At 37.9% G+C, this 20550-nt stretch overlaps 1 protein-coding gene across 1 annotated transcript in view; it reads left to right on the top strand.

Moving 5' to 3' along the window:
* The window catches only part of SLC5A8 (solute carrier family 5 member 8), a 66557-nt gene that overhangs the window by 39659 nt on the left and 6348 nt on the right, over nucleotides 1-20550 (top strand). The window contains exons 7-12 of the mRNA XM_061417058.1: nucleotides 1656-1785; nucleotides 3574-3662; nucleotides 4939-5051; nucleotides 9146-9213; nucleotides 13866-13952; nucleotides 17291-17496. Coding sequence (XP_061273042.1) covers nucleotides 1656-1785; nucleotides 3574-3662; nucleotides 4939-5051; nucleotides 9146-9213; nucleotides 13866-13952; nucleotides 17291-17496 — 693 coding nt within the window. The remainder of the gene's footprint in view (nucleotides 1-1655; nucleotides 1786-3573; nucleotides 3663-4938; nucleotides 5052-9145; nucleotides 9214-13865; nucleotides 13953-17290; nucleotides 17497-20550) is intronic.

Here is a 20550-nt window from a genome sequence, read left to right as displayed (position 1 = left end):
AAACAGCACGTAGGAATCCTCCTGTTAAACATTCCCTGATGATATAGCAAAATGACTCAATTATACATGTATCTATTATTTTTCAAATTCTTTTACCGTTTAGCTTGTTGCAAAGTATTGAGCAGAGTTCCCTGTGCTATACAGTAGATTCTTGTTGGTTATCCATAACTCATTAGGCAGTAACAAAACACACAGTGAATGTAGTCAATCAAGGGAAAAGACTAGCAATCTGTTGTTTGGGACTTCTTGCAGGTTAGGTTCTCCTGGAAGCAGACTTTGAGATGGAGGTTAGCATGCCAGAGTCTCCTAGGGAATTACCACTGTAGAAGCGAAGGAAGGGGAGATTGGCCAGAGGGAGAAGGTAGACTGAAATGCAGCCTCAACAGAGGCCTCAACAGGAGCTTTAGAGCTGAGAGGACCCTTCAGGCTGTTCCAGGTTGGCTTGAGGGAACTCGGCCTTTAAACCTCTGAATCTAGTCATCATTTTGTGCAGGCTGCCCTGGGGAAGGAGATAAGAGTTGGTGGTGGTGTGGGCACCTCTCTTCAGTCCAGGTGTCCACTATAGTACCCTTGGGGGGAAAAAAACGTAGCTACCTTAGTGGGAGAAATATTTGTTATCAACTGCTTATTAAAATAGGGCTTCCCTGATAAGACATAGCATTCAGTGATATTAACACTAGTAATATCACTAACTTCCATTTAACAAGTGGTTATTACATGCTATTGTGTTACATGATAGACGCTATTTTATTTAGTCTTACATATAACTCAGTGAGGTATGCATTGTTATTTCTAGCTGTGAATGAAGAAACTGAGGATCAGAGAGGTTAATTTACTTGCCCAACGTCACATATGGTAGAGCTAAGATTTATGCTCAGGACTGACTCCAGTGCTATTATAGAAACCTTTACATTCTACTGGAGCACATACCATGTATTGAAATGCTGAACATTATTTTGGAAGATACCTGTCTAGGAATGCAGGTTTGCCTTTCCTATTTAATGGATGGCATCACAAACCACATTTAACAACTATGGTGAGTTGCTATGTAGATGCTAACAATGTCAAGCAAAGGGAAAATGAATAAGTCACTGCTCTGTTGACTATTAAAGTCTCTATTTCATGACAAAAGGTCCTGAAGTAGTGTAATTTTGTTACAGTTGTTCTTCAGTCACTAAGTCATATCTGACTTGTTTGCAACCCTATGGACTGTAGCCCACCAGGCTCCTCTGTCTGTGGTATTTCCCAGGCAAGAATACTGGAGTGGGTTGCCATTTCCTTCTCCAGGGATCTTCCATCTTCAAGGATGGAACCTACATCTTCTGCATTGATAGTTGGACTCTTTACTACTGAGCCACCAGGGAAGCCCAAAGTAGTGTAAACATTATGAAGCTAATAACGCCCATGGAACTCTGACCAGGAGGATACATTCATTCAGTGGCAAAACCCCATATACTCCAAATATTTCCAAATACAGTGTTTATTGACCTCATAAACAGGTTTGGCCAGAATAAAAGAAGTAGCATTTTTGACACCCAAAAGAGAATGCATGTCTATTGAATATAATCATAAAAGTCTCTTCTGTTTCACAATTTTCCTCATCTTTGAGATGGAAATTAAAATTGTCATTTACTTGTTTGTTTTCACTTCATTAGGTCTCTCTACATCAATCTCCTGGGACTCTGGGTGATCCTTGTCTGCTCAGTGCTTTGTGGGCTTGCCCTCTACTCCAGGTACCATGACTGTGATCCTTGGACAGCCAAGAAAGTGTCTGCACCAGACCAGGTCCAGTACTATGTCTTTCTTACATGCAGTAATGATGTTCCCAAAGTTTATTAGCTGGGAGGAGACAGTGTTCATGTTCTTGTAAAGTACTAGCAAATAGGCACATTATTCATTTTTAGTTTCTATAAAGCATTTGGAAAATTTTATTTTAGCAGACATAACAAGAATGAAGAATGCTACTTCCAATATTACAGTACTGAGAGATTTCCCTGGTAGTCCAGGGTGAAGGATCTGCCTCCCAATGCAGGGGACACGGGTTCTATCCCTGGTCCTGGGATGATCCCATATGCTGCAGAGCAACTAAGCCTGTGTGCCACAACTACTGGAGCCCGTGCTCTATAACAAGAAAAGCCACTGCAATGAGAAACCTGCACACTGCGATCAGAGAGCGGCCCCCTCTCACTGCAACTAGAGAAAGCCCAAGTGCCCTAACAAAGACACGGTGCTGAAAATAAATAAATAATAGAAAAATATATGGAAATACCTGGAAAAATTTTCAAGGCAGTTCATGCATTGACAAAGAAGCTGCAATATGATTGCTTAATTTGTGAAAGTGAAAGTTGCTCAGTCATCTCTGACTCTTTGTGACCCCAAGGAATTGTCCAGGTCAGAATACTGGAGTGGGTAGCCTTTCCCATCTCCAGGGGATCTTCCCAACCCAGGGATCAAATCCTGGTCTCCCACATTGCAGGCAGATTCTTTACCAGCTGAGCTGCAAGGGAAACCCAAGAATACTGGAGTGGGTAGCCTATCCCATCTTGACCGCATCTTCCCGACCCAGGAATTGAACTGGGGTCTCCTGCACTACAGGCAGATTCTTTACCAACTGAGCTATTTGTAATCTAGTGTAATTGATATGATTACTTCATGCTAGCCTAGCCTATACCCTAATGAATGAATTGTTATAAAGTCTTGATGGCATACAGTATAATAGTCATATTCATAATATAGTGTTAGAAGCATTGTTGTGTGTTTTTTTTAAAATCACTTACTTGTGATGATTGGTTGTTGCAGTTTCTGCAGTTATTAGAGAGAGACATACTGTGCAGTAACACAATTCTTTGAAATCAGTAATAAGACAGTAAAAAAAGAAAACCCTAACATGTTGTTTTCATATTAAATATCACTCATGCCATACCTGTGTAAGGATAGGTTATCCACTTCAACAAAGTCATGCATATGATGTTCTACATGTATATTTTTCTATATTAAAAAAAAATCCACATATAAGCAGACCCACACAATTCAAACTCATTTTGTCCAAGGGTCAACTGTATAAGCAGCTCTAATTACATTTTCAATCCCGAATAGTGATTGAAGTTCACAGGTATAAACTTGAGTCATTCTTACTTAAGCACAGAAGTAAGTAAAAATATTTCCTTTAAATTGATTTGTTATTCCAATACATGAGAACAGCTGCCTATTACTGAGCCTTTACTATATTCTGTGTTCTATACTAAGAACTTACATAGATGATCTAATTTAAGTTTTATAACAACTCTGTGAGGTTAGGATTATTATTCCTATTTTACAGATGAGGAAACTGAGGCTCAGAGAAACTAAATAACAAAAGCCACATCTGTCTGAATCCAGAGCCTGTACCCTTAACTACTATTCTATTCTTTGATTTAAATGTTAGCAGGTAAAGAGTTTAATTTTTCATATTTGGACATTTCAGTTGTGTGGAATATCTTCCTTTAGTTCTTGAATACCACAAGGTAAATGAGATGTTAATTAATTTTATTTCATAGCCAATAGTATTCAAGAGTAAGTTTTGGAATTTTTCAGCTCATGCCTTACTTGGTACTGGACATTCTGCAAGATTATCCGGGACTTCCTGGACTTTTTGTGGCCTGTGCTTACAGTGGAACATTAAGGTATGAACTAGGACTCTAATGGTACAAGTTTTCCCTCTTGGGATGTTTCTTTTATTATTGGATATTTGGGGGGATAAAGTTGAATTTTGGACATGGGCACAAATGGCCCTAAATAGGTAATTATTCCATGTCTCCTTTTCTGTCAGTCTGACTCTCCCCTATGAGGGTTGGCTGTCTGTTGTCATAAGTCTTTGCTTTTATCTTTAGTCCCTACTGTCTAAAACATCATCACGTACCCCATACAGTCACAGTAATGACAATCAGTCGATGGTAAGTTTTGCTGATGGTCAAAAATAAGGACCTACAGTCTTAGTTTAAAATATGAATGTAACTAAAGCATGGTCAAATGGAAAACTTAGAATACAGTATATATTATTCAGCCTGTCCAAATACTCTTGTTTTGTGTTTGAGCTTATTCATTGTACTTTGTTCCTGTGTTATGCTTATTATTATCATGTACAACACATGTTAGTGAAGATCCAGCAAATTAATATTATTAATATTTATGGTGAATGTTAGTGAGGACTTATGATAGTCCTTTCTATGCATAAAGAAAAATGTGCTTTAAAGTCATTATATAGTAATACTGCATGATCTAAGAGATTCTTTCATGGATAATAAGGATTAATTGCAAAATGGAAGCAACATTAAATTATCCTTTCTCACTATTAAGCCTATGGATTTGCCTGAATCATTCTTGGGTGACAGCTTCCAGAAAGAGGATGATGTAATTATTAAAAATAATGTAGTAGGTAAAATAGATTAAAAAAAAACAAAGTCCTACTATATAACACAGGAAACTGTACTCAATATCTTATAATAAACCATAATGGAAAATAATATGACAAATAATATATATATGTATATGTATATATGGTTCAGACGGTAAAGCGTCTGTCTGCAATGCAATGCACGAAGATTCCCTGGAGAAGGAAATGGCAGCCCACTCCAGTATTTTTGCCTGGAAAATCCCATGGACTGCTGAGCCTGGTAGGTTACCGTCCATGGGTTCTCAAAGAGTCGAACAGGACTGAGTGACTTCACTTTCACTTTCATATACATATAATATATACATATATATACTGAATAACTTTGCTGTATGCCAGAAACTACCACAACATTGTACATAAACTATACTTCAATAAATAATTTAAAAAATAATGTAGTAGAAATCGGGTTCTATTTCAGAAGTGACAATATGTTTTCTTTTTCTTATTCCTAGTTAAGGTATTATTAAAGTTTACATATACATTAAAAATTTGGTTTCCCTTTACAGCACAGTGTCCTCCAGTATTAATGCCTTAGCAGCAGTAACCATGGAAGACCTAGTGAAACCTCGCTTCCCATCTCTCTCGGAAAAGTCTCTCTCTTGGCTTTCACAAGGAATGAGTAAGGTTTCATTTCACAATTCCATTTTAACTCTGGGAGATCATTTTTAGAGATACCAGAAATTATTTTCCATGGAAAATAGTGTGAATGTATGCATGCATGTGACTTAATGCAGTCATGGCCATATTTGCAATCAAGATTTGGGATATACTTCAAACAATTGTCCAGTGACCACAAAGAACAATTTCAAGGGGTCCTATTTGGCTAACTTTCTTTTCTACCTTCTTCCTATCCCAAATCTATGTTAGAATTCTTAGCTACAGTTAAAAATTCAACCCCTTTCCATCAACCACAGTTTTAAGAGATATCCTTAGTTTGGAACCAGGAGTCACACTTTTTCTCTATTACCTAAGAGGGCACTGACAGTTTAAGATATATAGTCTTATGTGTATGGATTAAAGATAAAGAAACAGAGTGTTATGATTTTTTTTAACCAATCTTGATTATTCTGTCTGCATGTGTAGGCTGTCCAGGAGATAGTCAATAAAATTGTATGAGGAATGCTCAACTTTATTCAATATGAATTCTCAAATTCATAGATTGTAGGATCTTCACTTCAGTTCAGTTCAGTTGCTAGGTCATGTCTGACTCTTTGTGACCCCATGAATTGCAGCATGCCAGGCCTTCCTGTTCGTCACCAACTCCCGGAGTTCACTCAAACTCACGTCCATTGAGTCAGTGATGCTATCCAGCCATCTCATCCTCTGTTGTCCCCTTCTCCTCCCGCTCCCAATCCCTCCCAGCATCAGGGTCTTTTCCAATGAGTCAACTCTTCGCATGAGGTGGCCAAAGTATTAGAGTTTCAGCTTTAGCACCAGTCCTTCCAATGAACACTCAGGACTGATCTCCTTTAAAATGGACTGATTAGATCTCCTTGCAGTCCAAGGAACTCTCAAGAGTCTTCTCCAATACCACAGTTCAAAAGCATCAATTCTTCAGTGCTCAGCTTTCTTCACAGTCCAACTCTCACATCCATACATGACCACTGGAAAAATCATAGCCTTGACTAGATGGACCTTTGTTGGCAAAGTAATGTCTCTGCTTTTGAATATGCTATCTAGGTTGGTCATAACTTTCCTTTCAAGGAGTAAGCATCTTTTAATTTCATGGCTGCAATCACCATCTGCAGTGATTTTGGAGCCCCCCAAAATAAAGTCTGACACTGTTTCCACTGTTTCCCCATCTATTTCCCACGAAGTGATGGGACCAGATGCCATAATCTTAGTTTTCTGAATGTTGAGCTTTAAGCCAACTTTTTCACTCTCCTCTTTCACTTTCATCAAGAGGCTTTTGAGTTCCTCTTCACTGTCTGCCATAAGGGTGGTGTCATCTGCATATCTGAGGTTATTGATATTTCTCCCAGCAATCTTGATTCCAGCTTGTGCTTCTTCCAGTCCAGCGTTTCTCATGATGTACTCTGCATATAAGTTAAATAAACAGGGTGACAATATACAGCCTTGGCGTACTCCTTTTCCTATTTGGAACCAGTCTGTTGTTCCATGTCCAGTTCTAACTGTTGCTGCCTGACCTGCATACAAATTTCTCAAGAGGCAGATCAGGTGGTCTGGTATTCCCATCTCTTTCAGAATGGAAAGATATTTAACCTCAATTGCTAAATGTCCCAGATGCAGTATTTGACTCAGAGAAACCTAGCTCATGGACTTCTTCATTTTCATTTGGGTATACTTGTTTCAGGATGAATGACTAACAAATTTGTTTTTTAAAGAAGAATCTTTAACCTCAACTTAATAGCACTAGTAGACTGTCAAAGAAATAGTAAATAATATTCTGTTTTATACCACAATTCTGTATGTAATTGTCATAACTGTAGCCTGGAATACATACTTAATTTATATTCTTCAGTGTCCCCTAAATTTAAATAGCATTAAATTATTTTATTATGTACCTGGTTTTAATCCTAGAGCATAATTTTTTTAAAAATGATATAATGCTTCCTTAAAGGATATTTAGATGGGCTCATTATGGGGTTGTTGAAGCTGTGTGGTTTAGTAGAAACAATAGAAGCTTTTGAAGCCAGACAGACTTGCTGGCCTCACCAAATTGCTTCACTGATTTACTAACTGTTAACCTCGAGCAAGCTTCCCAGATGGCTTGGTGGTAAAGAACTTGCCTGCAGTGCAGGAGATGTGAGTTCAATCACTGGTTTGGGAAAAATCCCGTGGAGAAGGAAATGGCAACCCACTCCAGTATTCTTGCCTAGGAAATTCCATGAATAGAGGAGCCTGGCAACAGAGGAGTCTGGCAGGCTGTAGTCCATGGGTTTGCAAAAGAGTAGGATATGACTTAGTATCTGTGCAACAACAAAGCCTTGAGCAAACCCAGTTGAGCCTCTGTTTCTTTATATGGAAAATGAAAACAAAAATTATTCACTTTGTAGGTACTGTGAGATTTAGAGATAATCCATGTAAAACAAGAGGTACTAGCTGATACTCAAGGAATGATGTTGATGATGATTAATAACAAATGGACTCCACTAGTGTAGATGAAGCTTTCATTCATTTTGAAGGTTGAATATAATCATTATGTTGAGGTATGTAATATGGCAAATGACTTGAATGTTTCTGATAATTTGAGTAGAAAAAACCCACAATGATGATCATTCATGAGCTACCAAGTAGAGAAGAATTTAGTATGTTGGAAATACTATTTATATTAGGATTTAGAGACATGGAAAATCATTGCAATAAAGCTCCTTTTAAAAAAATTAATGTAAAGTTTTCCATTCAGGCACAATGAGATTTATTTACTCACTTTGCTTAACAAAGGTGTGAGTGCTTTTGTAAGTAAGATAGAAATAACATAAGGAATGCACTAATTTTTTTATGAACAAATTTCTCATTCATTTTATTTTTTATATTTTGAAGTTTATATGTGGGAAATTATATTAATGGATTTCAGGTGCGTTTTGTTGAATGGAAATCTTTAAAAATAAAAATGGGGGGTGAAATTTTCTTATGTGTGTTAGTTGCTCAGTTGTGTCCAGCTCTTTGCAACCCCATGGACTATAGCCTACAGGCTCCTCTGTTCTTGGGATCTCCCAGGCAAGAATACTGGAGTAGGTTGCCATTCCCTTATCCAGAGTTTTCCTAAAGCAGTTTCAAAAGTAAAATGTGTAGTTAGAGAAAACCTGGAAAATACTGAAAGCCAAAAGACAAAAAAAATTCCATAAACTGACCACCAGTGATAGCTTGAGAATTTCTATAAAGGAGTTTTGGGGAAAGAGTTTGGTAGAAGGGAAAACTATAAATCTTATCTTCAAGTTGCCTTTCTTTGCTTTTGTTTAACAGGAAAGGTTTGTGAATATTGATGATTATAAGAAGGCTAAAGGTCCTAATGGCACCCCACTCCAGTACTCTTGCCTGGAAAATCCCATGGACAGAGGAGCCTGGTAGGCTGCAGTCCATGGGGTCGCAAAGAGTCGGACACGACTGAGCGACTTCACTTTCACTTTTCACTTTCATGCATTGGAGAAGGAAATGGCAACCCACTCCAGTGTTCTTGCCTGGAGAATCCCAGGGACAGGGGAGCCTGGTGGGCTGCCGTCTACTGGGTCGCACAGAGTCGGACACGACTGAAGCAACTTAGCAGCAGCAGCAGCAAAGGTCCTAACATACTCTGGTGTGGATTTCCACTTCCCAGGAGAAATGAACACTTAAAGTCAGAAGACTTTCTGATGTTTATTACTCCCTTGCCCCATCAGAGCAGTGCGTCCTGTTTTTGGCAAACTGAAAAGAGACCTGAGCTTTCCTTTACAGACAAATGTTTATGGAGGATTAGATTAGTAACACAATGGTTTTTAGTTTAAAATACCTATATTTAATTTTAGGGATTCTTTACTTATATAACCTAATGTAATAAATCCTGGGACATGATATCAGCGTTTTCTTTCCTCTTTGCACACTGCTGATGCTGTAGAAAAACAGCCCATTGCCTTTTTACCTGACTCTGAGATAGGTGGCCATTCTTCATTATAGTCACGTTACACACTTTGAATCAAAGTATGGTAGTTTATTCTACTGAGAATTCTAATCCTCTGAGTGGATTTTGCAATGGCTTTTATGTCATCCATACAGGTGTGCTGTTTGGGGCCCTGTGTATTGGCATGGCTGCACTGGCTTCACTAATGGGAGCTTTGTTGCAGGTAAGAGCTAATCCTCAAAGGTTTAAGTCATAATCACTAAATTTTTTTTTAAGTTCATGTGATCATCCTTCTAGACTTCTCTCTTTATATATCTACCCATAGACATATCAAGGAACAGATATGACTAAAGTCTTTAAATTTTTTTTTAATTAAAATTTCCATTTTGAGAAAATCATAGGTTTACAAGTAATAGTAAAAAATAATACAGAGAGACTCCACATATCCTTTAGCCAGTTTCCTCAATGGTGAGAGACTTAGGTTACTTTTCCATGTGGATGTCCAGTTGCACCACTTGTAAAAACTATCTTTCTTCCATTGATTGCCTTTGTACCTATGTGAAAAATCAATGGAGCATATTTGTATGGGTCTATTTTTGGTGTCTTTGTTCTATTCCATTGATCTGTGTGTATATCCATTTGCCAAGATCACACAGTCTTGATTACTATCATGTTGTAATAAATCTTGAATCCAGATTTACTGACTCCTTCCACTTTATTGTTATTTTTCAAAATTGTTTTAACTATTTTAGTTCCTTTGCCTTCCTATATAAAGTTTAGAATAATATTCTCTTCATATATATATATATATATATAATTTATATATAAACCCTGCTTAGATTTTGATAATATTGCCTTAAACCTATATAACAACTCGGGAACATTTTTACCACATTGAATCTTTTAATCCATAAATGTAGTATGTCTCTTCATTTATTTAGATTGTCCCTAAGTTTTTCCACCACCAACTGTGTAATTTTTATAACACAGTAATTTTTATATAAAAGTCCCATTTATATTTAATTAGATTTATACCTAAGTATTTCATTTTTTGAGTAATTTAAATGATATTGTATTTGTAATGTTGGTGTCCATGTGTTTGTTAATGTATAAGAGATACAATTGATTTTTGTATATTTGTCTATATCATATGACCTTGTTGAGTTTACTTATTAGTTTCTGGGATTTTCTTCAACTTCAGATAGGGACAATTTCATATCTTCTCTTCCAATCTGCGCATGTACCTTTTGTTTCCCTATTGCTTCAATTTGTTATTATTATTATTATATTATTCCTGTGGCTTCAGTTTACACATTATGTTGAATAAGTGTAGGAGAGTGAACACCATTGCCTTGTTGCCCAGTCTGAATGAGCAAAGTGAAAGTGAAAGTTGCTCAGTCGTGTCCTACTCTTTGCAACCTCATGGACTATACAGTCCATGGAATTCTCTAGGCCAGAATACTGGAGTGGGTAGCCTTTCCTTTCTCTAGGGGGTCTTCCTAACCCAGGGATTGAACCCAGGTCTCCTGCATTGCAGGCAAATTCTTTACCAGCTGAGCCACAAGGGAAGTCCCTGAATGAGGAAAACATTTAGTAATTCATTCTTGAGTACATTCGCTGTAGGAGTTTTGTATATCCCCTTTACCAAATTAAGGAAATTCCCCTTTACTCCTATTTTCCTGAGAGTTTTTATCATGAATGAGTGTTGAATTTTGTCAGATGATTTTTCAGCATCATTTGATATAACAATATGATTTTCTTCTTTAGTCCTTTGACATGGTATATTATCCTGATTGATTTTCAAATGTTGATCCAGCCTTGCATTTCTGGAATAAATTTCATTTGGTCATAGCATATAGTTATTTTTATATGTTGCTGAATTCTATTTGATGATATTTTATTAAGAATTTTTACATCTATATTCATGAGAGGTACTGATCTGTAGTAATATTTTTTTGTAATGTCATTGTCTGGATTTGGTATTAGGGTCATACCAGCTTCATAAAATAAACTGGAAAGAATTCTCTCCTTTTTTATGGAAGAGATTGTGCAAAACTGGTGTTAATTCTTTGTTTGGTATAATGCTGTTTGGTATAATACTCTAGTGAAACCATCTGCTCTTGGGGGTTTCTTTTGGGGGGAATTTAAAATTATGAATTCAGTTTCCTTAGTAGTTATAGCTATTCAAATTAGCTGTTTCATATTGGATGAATTATAAAATGGATCAAGGATTTGATCCATAGTATTCCCTTATTATGGTTTTGATATCTGCAGAGTTTGTAGTGTTAGCTCTTGTTTTATTCCTCACATTGGTAATTTTATCTTTTATCTGTTTTTTAGTCTTGCTAGAGCTTTGTCAATTTTTATGGATATTTTCAAAGAATTAGCTTCTTGTTTCACTGATTTTTCCATATTGTTTTTCTGTTTTAAATCATTGCTTTTTGTTCTTATCTTCATTATTTTCTTCCTTCTGCTTACTTTGGATTTTGTTCTTGAGGTAGGACCTTAGATGATTGATTTCAGAATTTTATTTATAATTTATGCACTAATTGCTAAAATATTCCCTCTCAGCACTTCTAGCTGTGTCCCACAACTTTTCATGTTTTGTATTTATATTTTAAAATTTCCTTTGATATGTCCTTTTGCCCCATGGATTGTTTAAAAGTATGTTACTTAGTTTCTAAGTGTTTGAAGACTTTCCTGTTATCTTTCTGCTATTGATTTCTAGTTTCATTCCAAGGTGGTCATTCTGAACACATTCTGTATGATTTTAATTCTTTAAAATTTGCTGAAGTCTGTTTTATAGCCCAGGATATAGTATTTTGGTATCTGTTACAGGGGAACAAGAAAGGAATGTGTTCTCTGCTATTGTTAAGTGTATATTCTACAAGTGTCAATTATTAATAGATCTTCTCATCGATGGTTCTGAGTTCTTCTGTATCCTTCTGATTTTCTGTTTAGCACTCTTTAACTGTTTAAGTCTTATTTTTCCTTCAAGTTTCAACTTAAACATTATTTTCTGAAAAGGCTCTTTCTGTTACCTGGATAGGTTTGAGTTCCCCTCTATTATGTTCCCAGAGTACCTCATATTTCTCTTGTAATCCCCATTATAATACTTTATTGCAGTCATTTATTTAGTGTCTATTTTACTAAATAGGTTAAAATTTCATGAAGGTGAGGATTATGTCATTGTTCTTTGATACTGTACCAAATATCTGGTACAGTTCCTAAGACAAAGTAGATATTTTATACATTCAGGTTGAATGTAACTATTTATGTATTGGTTCATAAATATCTACTTACCTGATCACCCCCAAGTAGTCCATGGAATTTCCATGGCCACCTGGGTCCGACTCTGGGACTCTGGGACCTCAGCATGACCCAGAAACTTGAAGGTTAATGCTAGGCATAACAAGTCCTCCAGACTCCTGCTTCAGGCCTAAGATTTGGTTCCTTTCTGGTTGGTTGTTGCTTAGTGTATACCAGCTGTTAAAATAGTGTACTCTCGTTCTGATTATATGAATGAATGGATGATTTAGGTCTAGAAACTCTAGCCTTATCTGGTACACCTAAGCTATAACCAACAAAACTCCTGTTAGTATGCTTTCCTTCATAGTCTGAATTATTTTTAGAGCTCTTATGATTGATTCCGCCTTTTCCCCCCTTTTTCATATACCAGCTCTGGCCTGAGTATAGGTAATGAGATATTCTAGGAGAGTCATCATGACTTTAAGACAGCTCTTCCTTGCTTCATCTCTAACCAAGGTCTTATTTCCTGAGACAAGTATTTGGTGGGGAGACTATTCCTTGTGTCTCTAGAACTGGCTCTAGGTCACACTGTCACGGTGACCACCACATGTGCCAAGTGACTTCTCACATTTTGCAGTGAAGTCTACCTTCCTTCCAACCGGACTCTGGTTCAAGAGACATTGTGAAATGGTTCCTTAGGACCATATTCTGAGTCCATATTCTCCTTGAACACTAGTTCTTCTCTGTCATCATATCCTCACTCCTTCCCTAGTCCACTAGGTAGAGCTCTTTTCTTGTTTTTTTGTTTTGTTTTGTTTTGTTTATTTGTTGTTGTTGTTGTTTGTTTTTTAACCCAGAGCTGCAGTCTATACCCTCTAAAATTTTTTTGACTAACATTTTTTCTTTAATGTATTAATTCTCTTCCATCTGTCCCTTTTACTCTGTGAACAAACCAGTGGGTCCCTGATTCTTCTTTGATGGTTCTATTCACTCTCAAGAATTAGCTGTCTGAATATTGTGAACATATATCTCTTGAATGTTTCAGCTATTTGCACTTTTGCATTCTTCACACTGTAAACTTTTTTCACTATCATGATTTTGGCATCTGTCCATCAAAGCAAAGGTTGCAGTTAGCCAATCAGGTTAAAACTTTCTACATGATTTGATCAATCTTTTTTTTTTTTTTTCTTTTTGAAATCACATTTCTCATTTTAGTTCTATCCTTAGGAAATCAAGGATAGCATTGGGTTTTGTTGCCATCTCTGGTCACTTAGTAGTACTTAGCCACAATCTTGTTTTGCAGAGCATTTTGAGACTACCGAAGCACAAAGGAGTGATGTGATTATTAACATCTACAAGAACAATGCTAGGAGTAGTGTCCCTCTTGCCTCATAATTCTCTGTCCTCTTTATAGTTTGCTTCTTTTATTGAGGATACTTAATGAACAGATAGAACCGAGCCTGAGATGCAGAAGCTTCCAGGTTCTAATTATCTCTTTGTCAATGGCAAGGCTGCCATGATTTTCAGGAGTTTTGAGTTTAAATCCTCATCTCAATGAAATTACTTTTAAATGTTTTAACTTTGGATTTCCGATTGCTGATTGATGACTTCTTATTAATTTTGTAGGCAGCACTCAGCATATTTGGCATGCTTGGTGGGCCACTTATGGGCTTGTTTTCTTTGGGGATTTTGGTTCCCTTTGCCAACTCAATTGTAAGTATAAAAGATGAATATATGTAAAGTCTACTTTTCCAACTACAGTAGCATTTCTACAATTTTTCTCAACTGTAAAGTTATGGTTCCTCTGATACCTGTCATTAGTGGCTTATCTTGATGACTTAAGTTATTCGTATTGACTTCGCTGGGACACACAACGAATGTACTATGCACTGGGACCCTGCATGTGTGAAACTAAATGGAAACTGCCAGAACAATATATATTGTGACTGCTGCTGCTGCTGCTAAGTCGCTTCAGTTGTGTCCGACTCTGCAACCCCATAGATGGCAGCCCACCAGGTTCCCCGGTCCCTGGGATTCTCCAGGCAAGAGCACTGGAGTGGGTTGCCATTTCCTTCTCCAATACATGAAAGTGAAAAGTGAAAGTGAAAGTAAAGTCGCTCAGTCATGTCCGACTCTTCTCGACCCCATGGATTGTAGCCCACCAGGCTCCTCCGTCCATGGGATTTTCCAGGCAAGAGTACTGGAGTGAGGTGCCATTACCTCCTCCGATATTGTGACTATCACATAATTATAGAAAAACGTAATTATAACTAAAATATAATATTGTTGTTTAGTCACTATGTTGTGTCTGATTCTTTGTGACCTCATGCACTGTAACCTACCAGGCTCCTCTGTCCATGGGGTTTTCTAGGCAAGAATACTGGAGTGGTGGTGGTGGTAGTTTAGTTACCAACTTGTGTCCGACTCTGGCGACCCCATGGACTGTAGCACGCCAGGCTCCTCTGTCCATGGGATTTTCCAGGCAAGAATACTGGAGTGGGTTGCCATTTCTTTCTCCAGGGGATCTTCCCAACTGAGGAGTCAAACCCAGGTCTCCTGCAATGCAGGCAGATTCTTTACTGACTGAGCTATGAGGGAAGCCCATTTCCTTCTTCAGGGCATCTTCTTGACCCCGGGATTGAGCTTGTGTCTCCTGCATTGGCAGGCAGATTCTTTACCATTGAGCCACTGGGGAAGCCCAAAATATAATATTAAAGAGTATCATAAAGCACAACTAAAGAATATATATTATGAAATAATACATAATATGATATATAATATAATACAATATATTATGAATATTGGGCTTCCCAGGTGGTGCTCAAGGTAAAGAACCTGCCTTCCAATACAAGAGATGTAAGAGATACAGGCTTGATCCCTACGTTGGGAAGATCCCCTGGAGGAGGGCACAACAACCCACTCCAGTATTCTTGCCTGGAGAATCCCAAGGACAGAAGAGACTGGCAGGCTACAATTCCTAGGGTCTCACAGAGTCAGACATGACTGAAGCAACTTAGCATGGACATTATGAATATTATATTATATAACTAAAGAACAACATTTTGTTTTTATTTATTTTTTACCCTTCATTAATATTAATCATTAAGATTTAAAGGAGATTTACAGGCTTGGATATGAAAGATTTCAGGGCAGTAGAGCCGAGGATACCTGTGAATAGCCTGGGTACAGTAAAGAGAAGCAATAAGATAAATTCTTTGCCACTTTGGTCAGAATCTATTCTCCTGATATTTAAAGATGTAGCTCCAACAACGTGCTTCTGTTCCCAAAAGGATAATCATAATTTATAATTGAGTTCAGAAAGAAGTAATAGCTCTGTTCTTCTATATAGACATATCTGTGCTTTGAGGTGTACTAAGTTTTGTTTAGTATAAATGAAATTGAAATAATTTCTCTGAAAGTCAGGAGGAACCCTACTAATTTAGTCCTGCTATAAAGCTGAAGTTTAGGAAAAGCTTATAATGTATGTGTGGTTGTTTCAGACAGATGGAGAATAACTGTAGAACTTTATACTTAGAATTCCATTTTCCTCATGAGGCATTAGGAATTGGTAAGGCAGATACAAATAAGGGCTATTATCATTGTTACTATTGTTAATAATAATTCTCAATGAAGTGTCATATGAAATGCTAGCTTAGTAGAAATGAATCACAAAGAAAGAGGGCAGTTCATGTCCACCTCAAAATGTTGAAGTTTTGATGAGATTCTTTGTGAAATGCAAGTGGTTGGTTGAGTGACTGAAATATTAAAAGAAGATTGACTTTTGATTTTTGACATTTATTGCCACCATGAGTTGCCTCCAGAAATGCTATAGCTGACTAGGTCCAACTTGTCCTTAGCAGAGGAAGTAAGATACTGCTATTTCTGTTGTAATAATCTGATCATTATTCTTAAAGTGAGGGGAGAAATTTCACCACAGAGAAAGGGGCTTTCCAGCAAGATTTGCTTTCGACTGCATTATTTGGAACTAGGGCTTAAATCATTCAAGGACTGACTGACTATCAAAAACTGTTCGATTACTGGTGAAAGGTAGGAGCAGGGTAACCCAGGTCTTTCAAAGATTGTGAAACCAAATGTCTTTAGAGAGGACATTTCCACATATCTCTGGAAGTACTTGGCTTGGTTATATGTACCGTTGCAGTCATTTGTGAAAACATCTTGCTATTTTCCAGTATTCTTGCCTGGAGAATCCCAGGGACAGAGGAGCCTAGTGGGCTGCCATCTATGGGATCGCACAGAGTCGGACACGACTGAAGCAACTTAGCAGCAGCAGCAGCATTGTCCCCTAATTTACTTATCATGCTTGTTGCTAAGTAAAGGAATAAATTCTGTGGATGCTTTCTTCTTCATAGCCTGTTGCTCATGCATGCGTGTGTGCTAAGTCACTTCAGTCTTGTCTGACTCTTTGTGACCCTAGAGATTGTAGCCCACCAGGCTCCTCTGTCCATGGGATTCTCCAGGCAAGAATACTGGAGTGGGTTGGTGTTCCCTCCTCTAGGGGATCTTCCCAACCTAGGGATCGAACCTGAGTCTCTTAGGTCTCCTGCATTGTCAGGGAGGTTCTTTACTACTAGTGCCACCTGGAAAGCCCCTGTTGCTCATATGACATGCCATTTTTTTTTGTAAATTAAGTAAAAGTGGAGGGAAAAGTTGGCTTGAAGTCAACTGCATATCTGTCTGTTGTGGTCACTGGGTGTAAAGAGATGAAGAGACCAGAACAGAGGGCTGGCCATGGAGACAGAGTGGAAGGCATGGAATTATGAGATATGTAAAGAAAAATGAAGAAGAATTGGTGATTGGCAAGATAGAGATATAAAATAGGGGTTGGGGGTTCCAGAGACAAGGGCTCTGGGCTGAGGGACCTGGGACCCATGCTGCCCTTGGCAAGAGGCAGGGAGCTTGCAAGGGAGAAGAGTTTTAGGAAGAAAGCTGGTAAATTTGACTTGGACCGTGTTGAGCTTAAGCTCCTAATGTTAACTTCTATTTCAAAGCAAACTGTATTATTTGTTTTGAAAAACACTTCTGTTTTGCAGGGAGCACTTGGGGGTCTGCTGGCTGGATTTGCCGTTTCTTTGTGGGTCGGAATTGGAGCTCAGCTTTATCCCCCACTTCCTGAGAGAATGATGCCATTAAGACTTGAAACCTATGGCTGTAACAGCACATACAATGGAACAAATTGGATGACAACCACAGAAATGCCATTTTCTACCAGTGCTTCTCAAGTACACAACATTGAAAGGTAATGGATTGAGCCTTGTAATGCCATATTTTAAAAAATGAATGTGACAGATAGAAAACCTCTGTTGCTCTTTGTCTTGCCTGCAGTGCTGTGATTTTGCCTAATTTTGAAATGAGGAGAGTGTGTGTGGCTTTCTGGCTATTAAATTTTGTTCAGAAATAGCAAAAGAAAAAAGCCATATTTTCTTAATTTCAATAAAAATTTCCACTTCACCTACAGATGCAGAGAAGACTTGAATAGTAACAAAAAATTCTACTATGTGTAAATGCTGACAAATATTAGTTCCACTTGAATGAAAAGTTGTCTTTGTCCACTGAAAAACCTTTAAAATGAAAAGCAAAATTATAAAAGACACATTGCATATATAGCCTTTGAAGTATAACTTTTACCAACTAGAAGCTGCAATTTGTTGAAATACATTGGATAATTGCTATTTGTTCAGTTTTAAATATTCCAAATCTTTAGAGCATTGGCAATGAGTTGCAGCTGTGATCTTCCTGTTAGAGTTTTCAGTTAACGCAGTACATTTTTGAGCTTCTGGCTACTGATGTCATCTGATTTAATGAAATAATGTAGACTTTTGGTTGGAGAAGGAAATGGCAACCCACTCCAGTATTCTTCCCTGGGAAATTCCATGGACAGAGGAGCCTGGTGGGCTATAGTCCATGGGATCACAAAGAGTCAGATACAACTGAGCGAGTTTCACTTAGTGACTAAACAGTAACAGACCTTTTGGTACATCACTGTTACACTGTACAGTGGATGCGAGAGCAAGACTACCCTCAGTGGGTATATACATATTCAGCTTTAAAGCGCAAAACCCATGGATGCATTCAAGGAATGCAAAGATGATGGCACTTCCCCTAAAGTATTGCCCCAGTTCCAGCTTGCCTAGAATGAAGCCACTGGAGAGTCATTTCTTTTGAGACAAGACATGGCATCTCCCTCTTAAAATGGGACACACTCCTGGGAGAAGGAATGTGACCATACATACAAACATCATTGGTGATTCAGAGGGAATTCAGCTATGAGAATACTTGTGTGGGAGTCAGGGCTGGTAATCTGCATGGGTAAAGAGAAAAGGTAGTTCTAGGGCCTGAGGCATGTGTGGGGGAAGGTTTGACTAGATGGGGATGCTATGGAGATAAGGGCACAGAAATACAGGGTGTATTCTGGATAAGAATGAATGCATTTATGGGGTGGAGCTCAGGAAGTCATTAGAGAGAAGGGAGAAGTGATGAATTAGTTAAGGGAGAAGTGATGAATTAGTTAAGGGAGAAGTGATTAAGGATAAATTGGAGGATGTTGAAGTTGTACTTTTCATTTCGCAATTTTTCTTAGTGTTTGTTCTGATTATGTAGATGTATCTTTTAATTTAAAGGCATATTGGTTATTTGGATGTCCAAAATACATAAATGAGCTGAGGTTTACTATGTGCCTGGTACCATAATAATCACTGTTCTATGTTAGCTTATTTATAAAATAGCTCAGCTAATAAATCAGAATTTTTTGAGCATGAACTAAGTACCCACAAGAATGATTATAAGCAAAGTTGAAATGTAGATTAGCACAGACTTCAGGGATGCACTAATACTTGAAGAATGAAGAAGTTGGCTAGAAGAGAAGGTCTGGAAAGTTATTGTTGTCACAGAAAATGACCCAAACGGAAGTTGGACAAGAGAATAAACAAGTAACACATTGTGAGAAGTAGTATTCACAGTCTATCATGACAACCAGAAGGAGGAGGAGCCTAATGATTCCTGAGTGAAAGATTCTAGAGGAGTGTAACATGGGTGAAATAATCAGGTGAACAAGATCAGACAGGGGGAAAAAAGGAAGGAGTGTATGTTGCAGAATGAAGGCAACGTATGCAAATCAGGAAGGCCTGAAGCCACATGGTGTCTTAGGATGTCATGCACAGTTCAGGATGACTAGAGTCCAAGGGGAGTGAACACACACACAGCCAAAGGTGAAGTAGCTACTCTCACTGCCTACATATTAGGTTTCGATTACTCAGATTCAGTTTTTACTTTTTAAGTTCCCAATACTAAATGGGTACATAACTTGCATTTCCCTTATGATTAATGAAGTTTGATACCTTTTTACATGTCTACTGGGCATTTGTATGAGATGGCTGGATGGCATCACCAACTCGATGGACATGAGTTTGAGTGAACTCCAGGAGTTGGTGATGGACAGGGAGGCCTGGCATGCTGCAGTTCATGGGGTCGCAAAGAGTCGGACACGACTGAGCGACTGAACTGAACTGAACTGGGCATTTGTATAACTACTTTTATGAACTTTTGTGACTTTATTGAAATCTTTGGTCCATTTTAAAATGAGTTCTCTGTTTTTATTTATTTAAGTTTTCTTGATAAATTCTAGATAAAAGATAAGTTTTGAAAATATTTTTCTCCCACTCTGTGGCTTACCTTTTTACTCTATGGATGGAGGAGCCTGGTAGGCTGCAGTCCATGGGGTCGCTAGGAGTCGGATACGACTGAGCGACTTCACTTTCACTTTTCATTTTCATGCATTGGAGAAGGAAATGGCAACCCACTCCAGTGTTCTTGCCTGGAGAATCCCATGGACGGAGAAGCCTGGTAGGCTGCAGTCCATGGGGTCGCACAGTCAGACACGACTGAAGTGACTTAGCAGCAGCAGTGATGCTTTATAGTGGTCAGAATTTCTTAATTTTAATTGAGTTCAACTTATCAGTCTCTTCCTATATGGTTAGTCTTTTGTGAGTCCCATTTAAGAAATCTTTGCCTACCTTGAGGTCATAAAGATATTCCTCTAATTTTTTTATTTAAAAGCTTTCTTGTGCACCATTTCCATTTGTGAATTGTAATCCACTTTGGAATTGATTTCAAGTGATCAAGATTCATTTTTTCCCCATATGGATATTAGCCAAAAACCATTTATTGAAAATATCTTCTTTTTGCACCATTTTGCCATGCAGTGGCAACTGTGACATAAACCCAATGACTATTTTTTGTGGGTCAATTTTTCGATTTTCTATTCTGTTCTATTTTGTCTGTCTTTGGCCCAATA

Source organism: Bos javanicus, chromosome 5 (assembly GCF_032452875.1).
Source record: "Bos javanicus breed banteng chromosome 5, ARS-OSU_banteng_1.0, whole genome shotgun sequence".
Taxonomy (NCBI): domain Eukaryota; kingdom Metazoa; phylum Chordata; class Mammalia; order Artiodactyla; family Bovidae; genus Bos; species Bos javanicus.
Note: the sequence above shows the minus strand (reverse complement) of the source record. Positions and strands in the feature narration are given on the sequence as shown.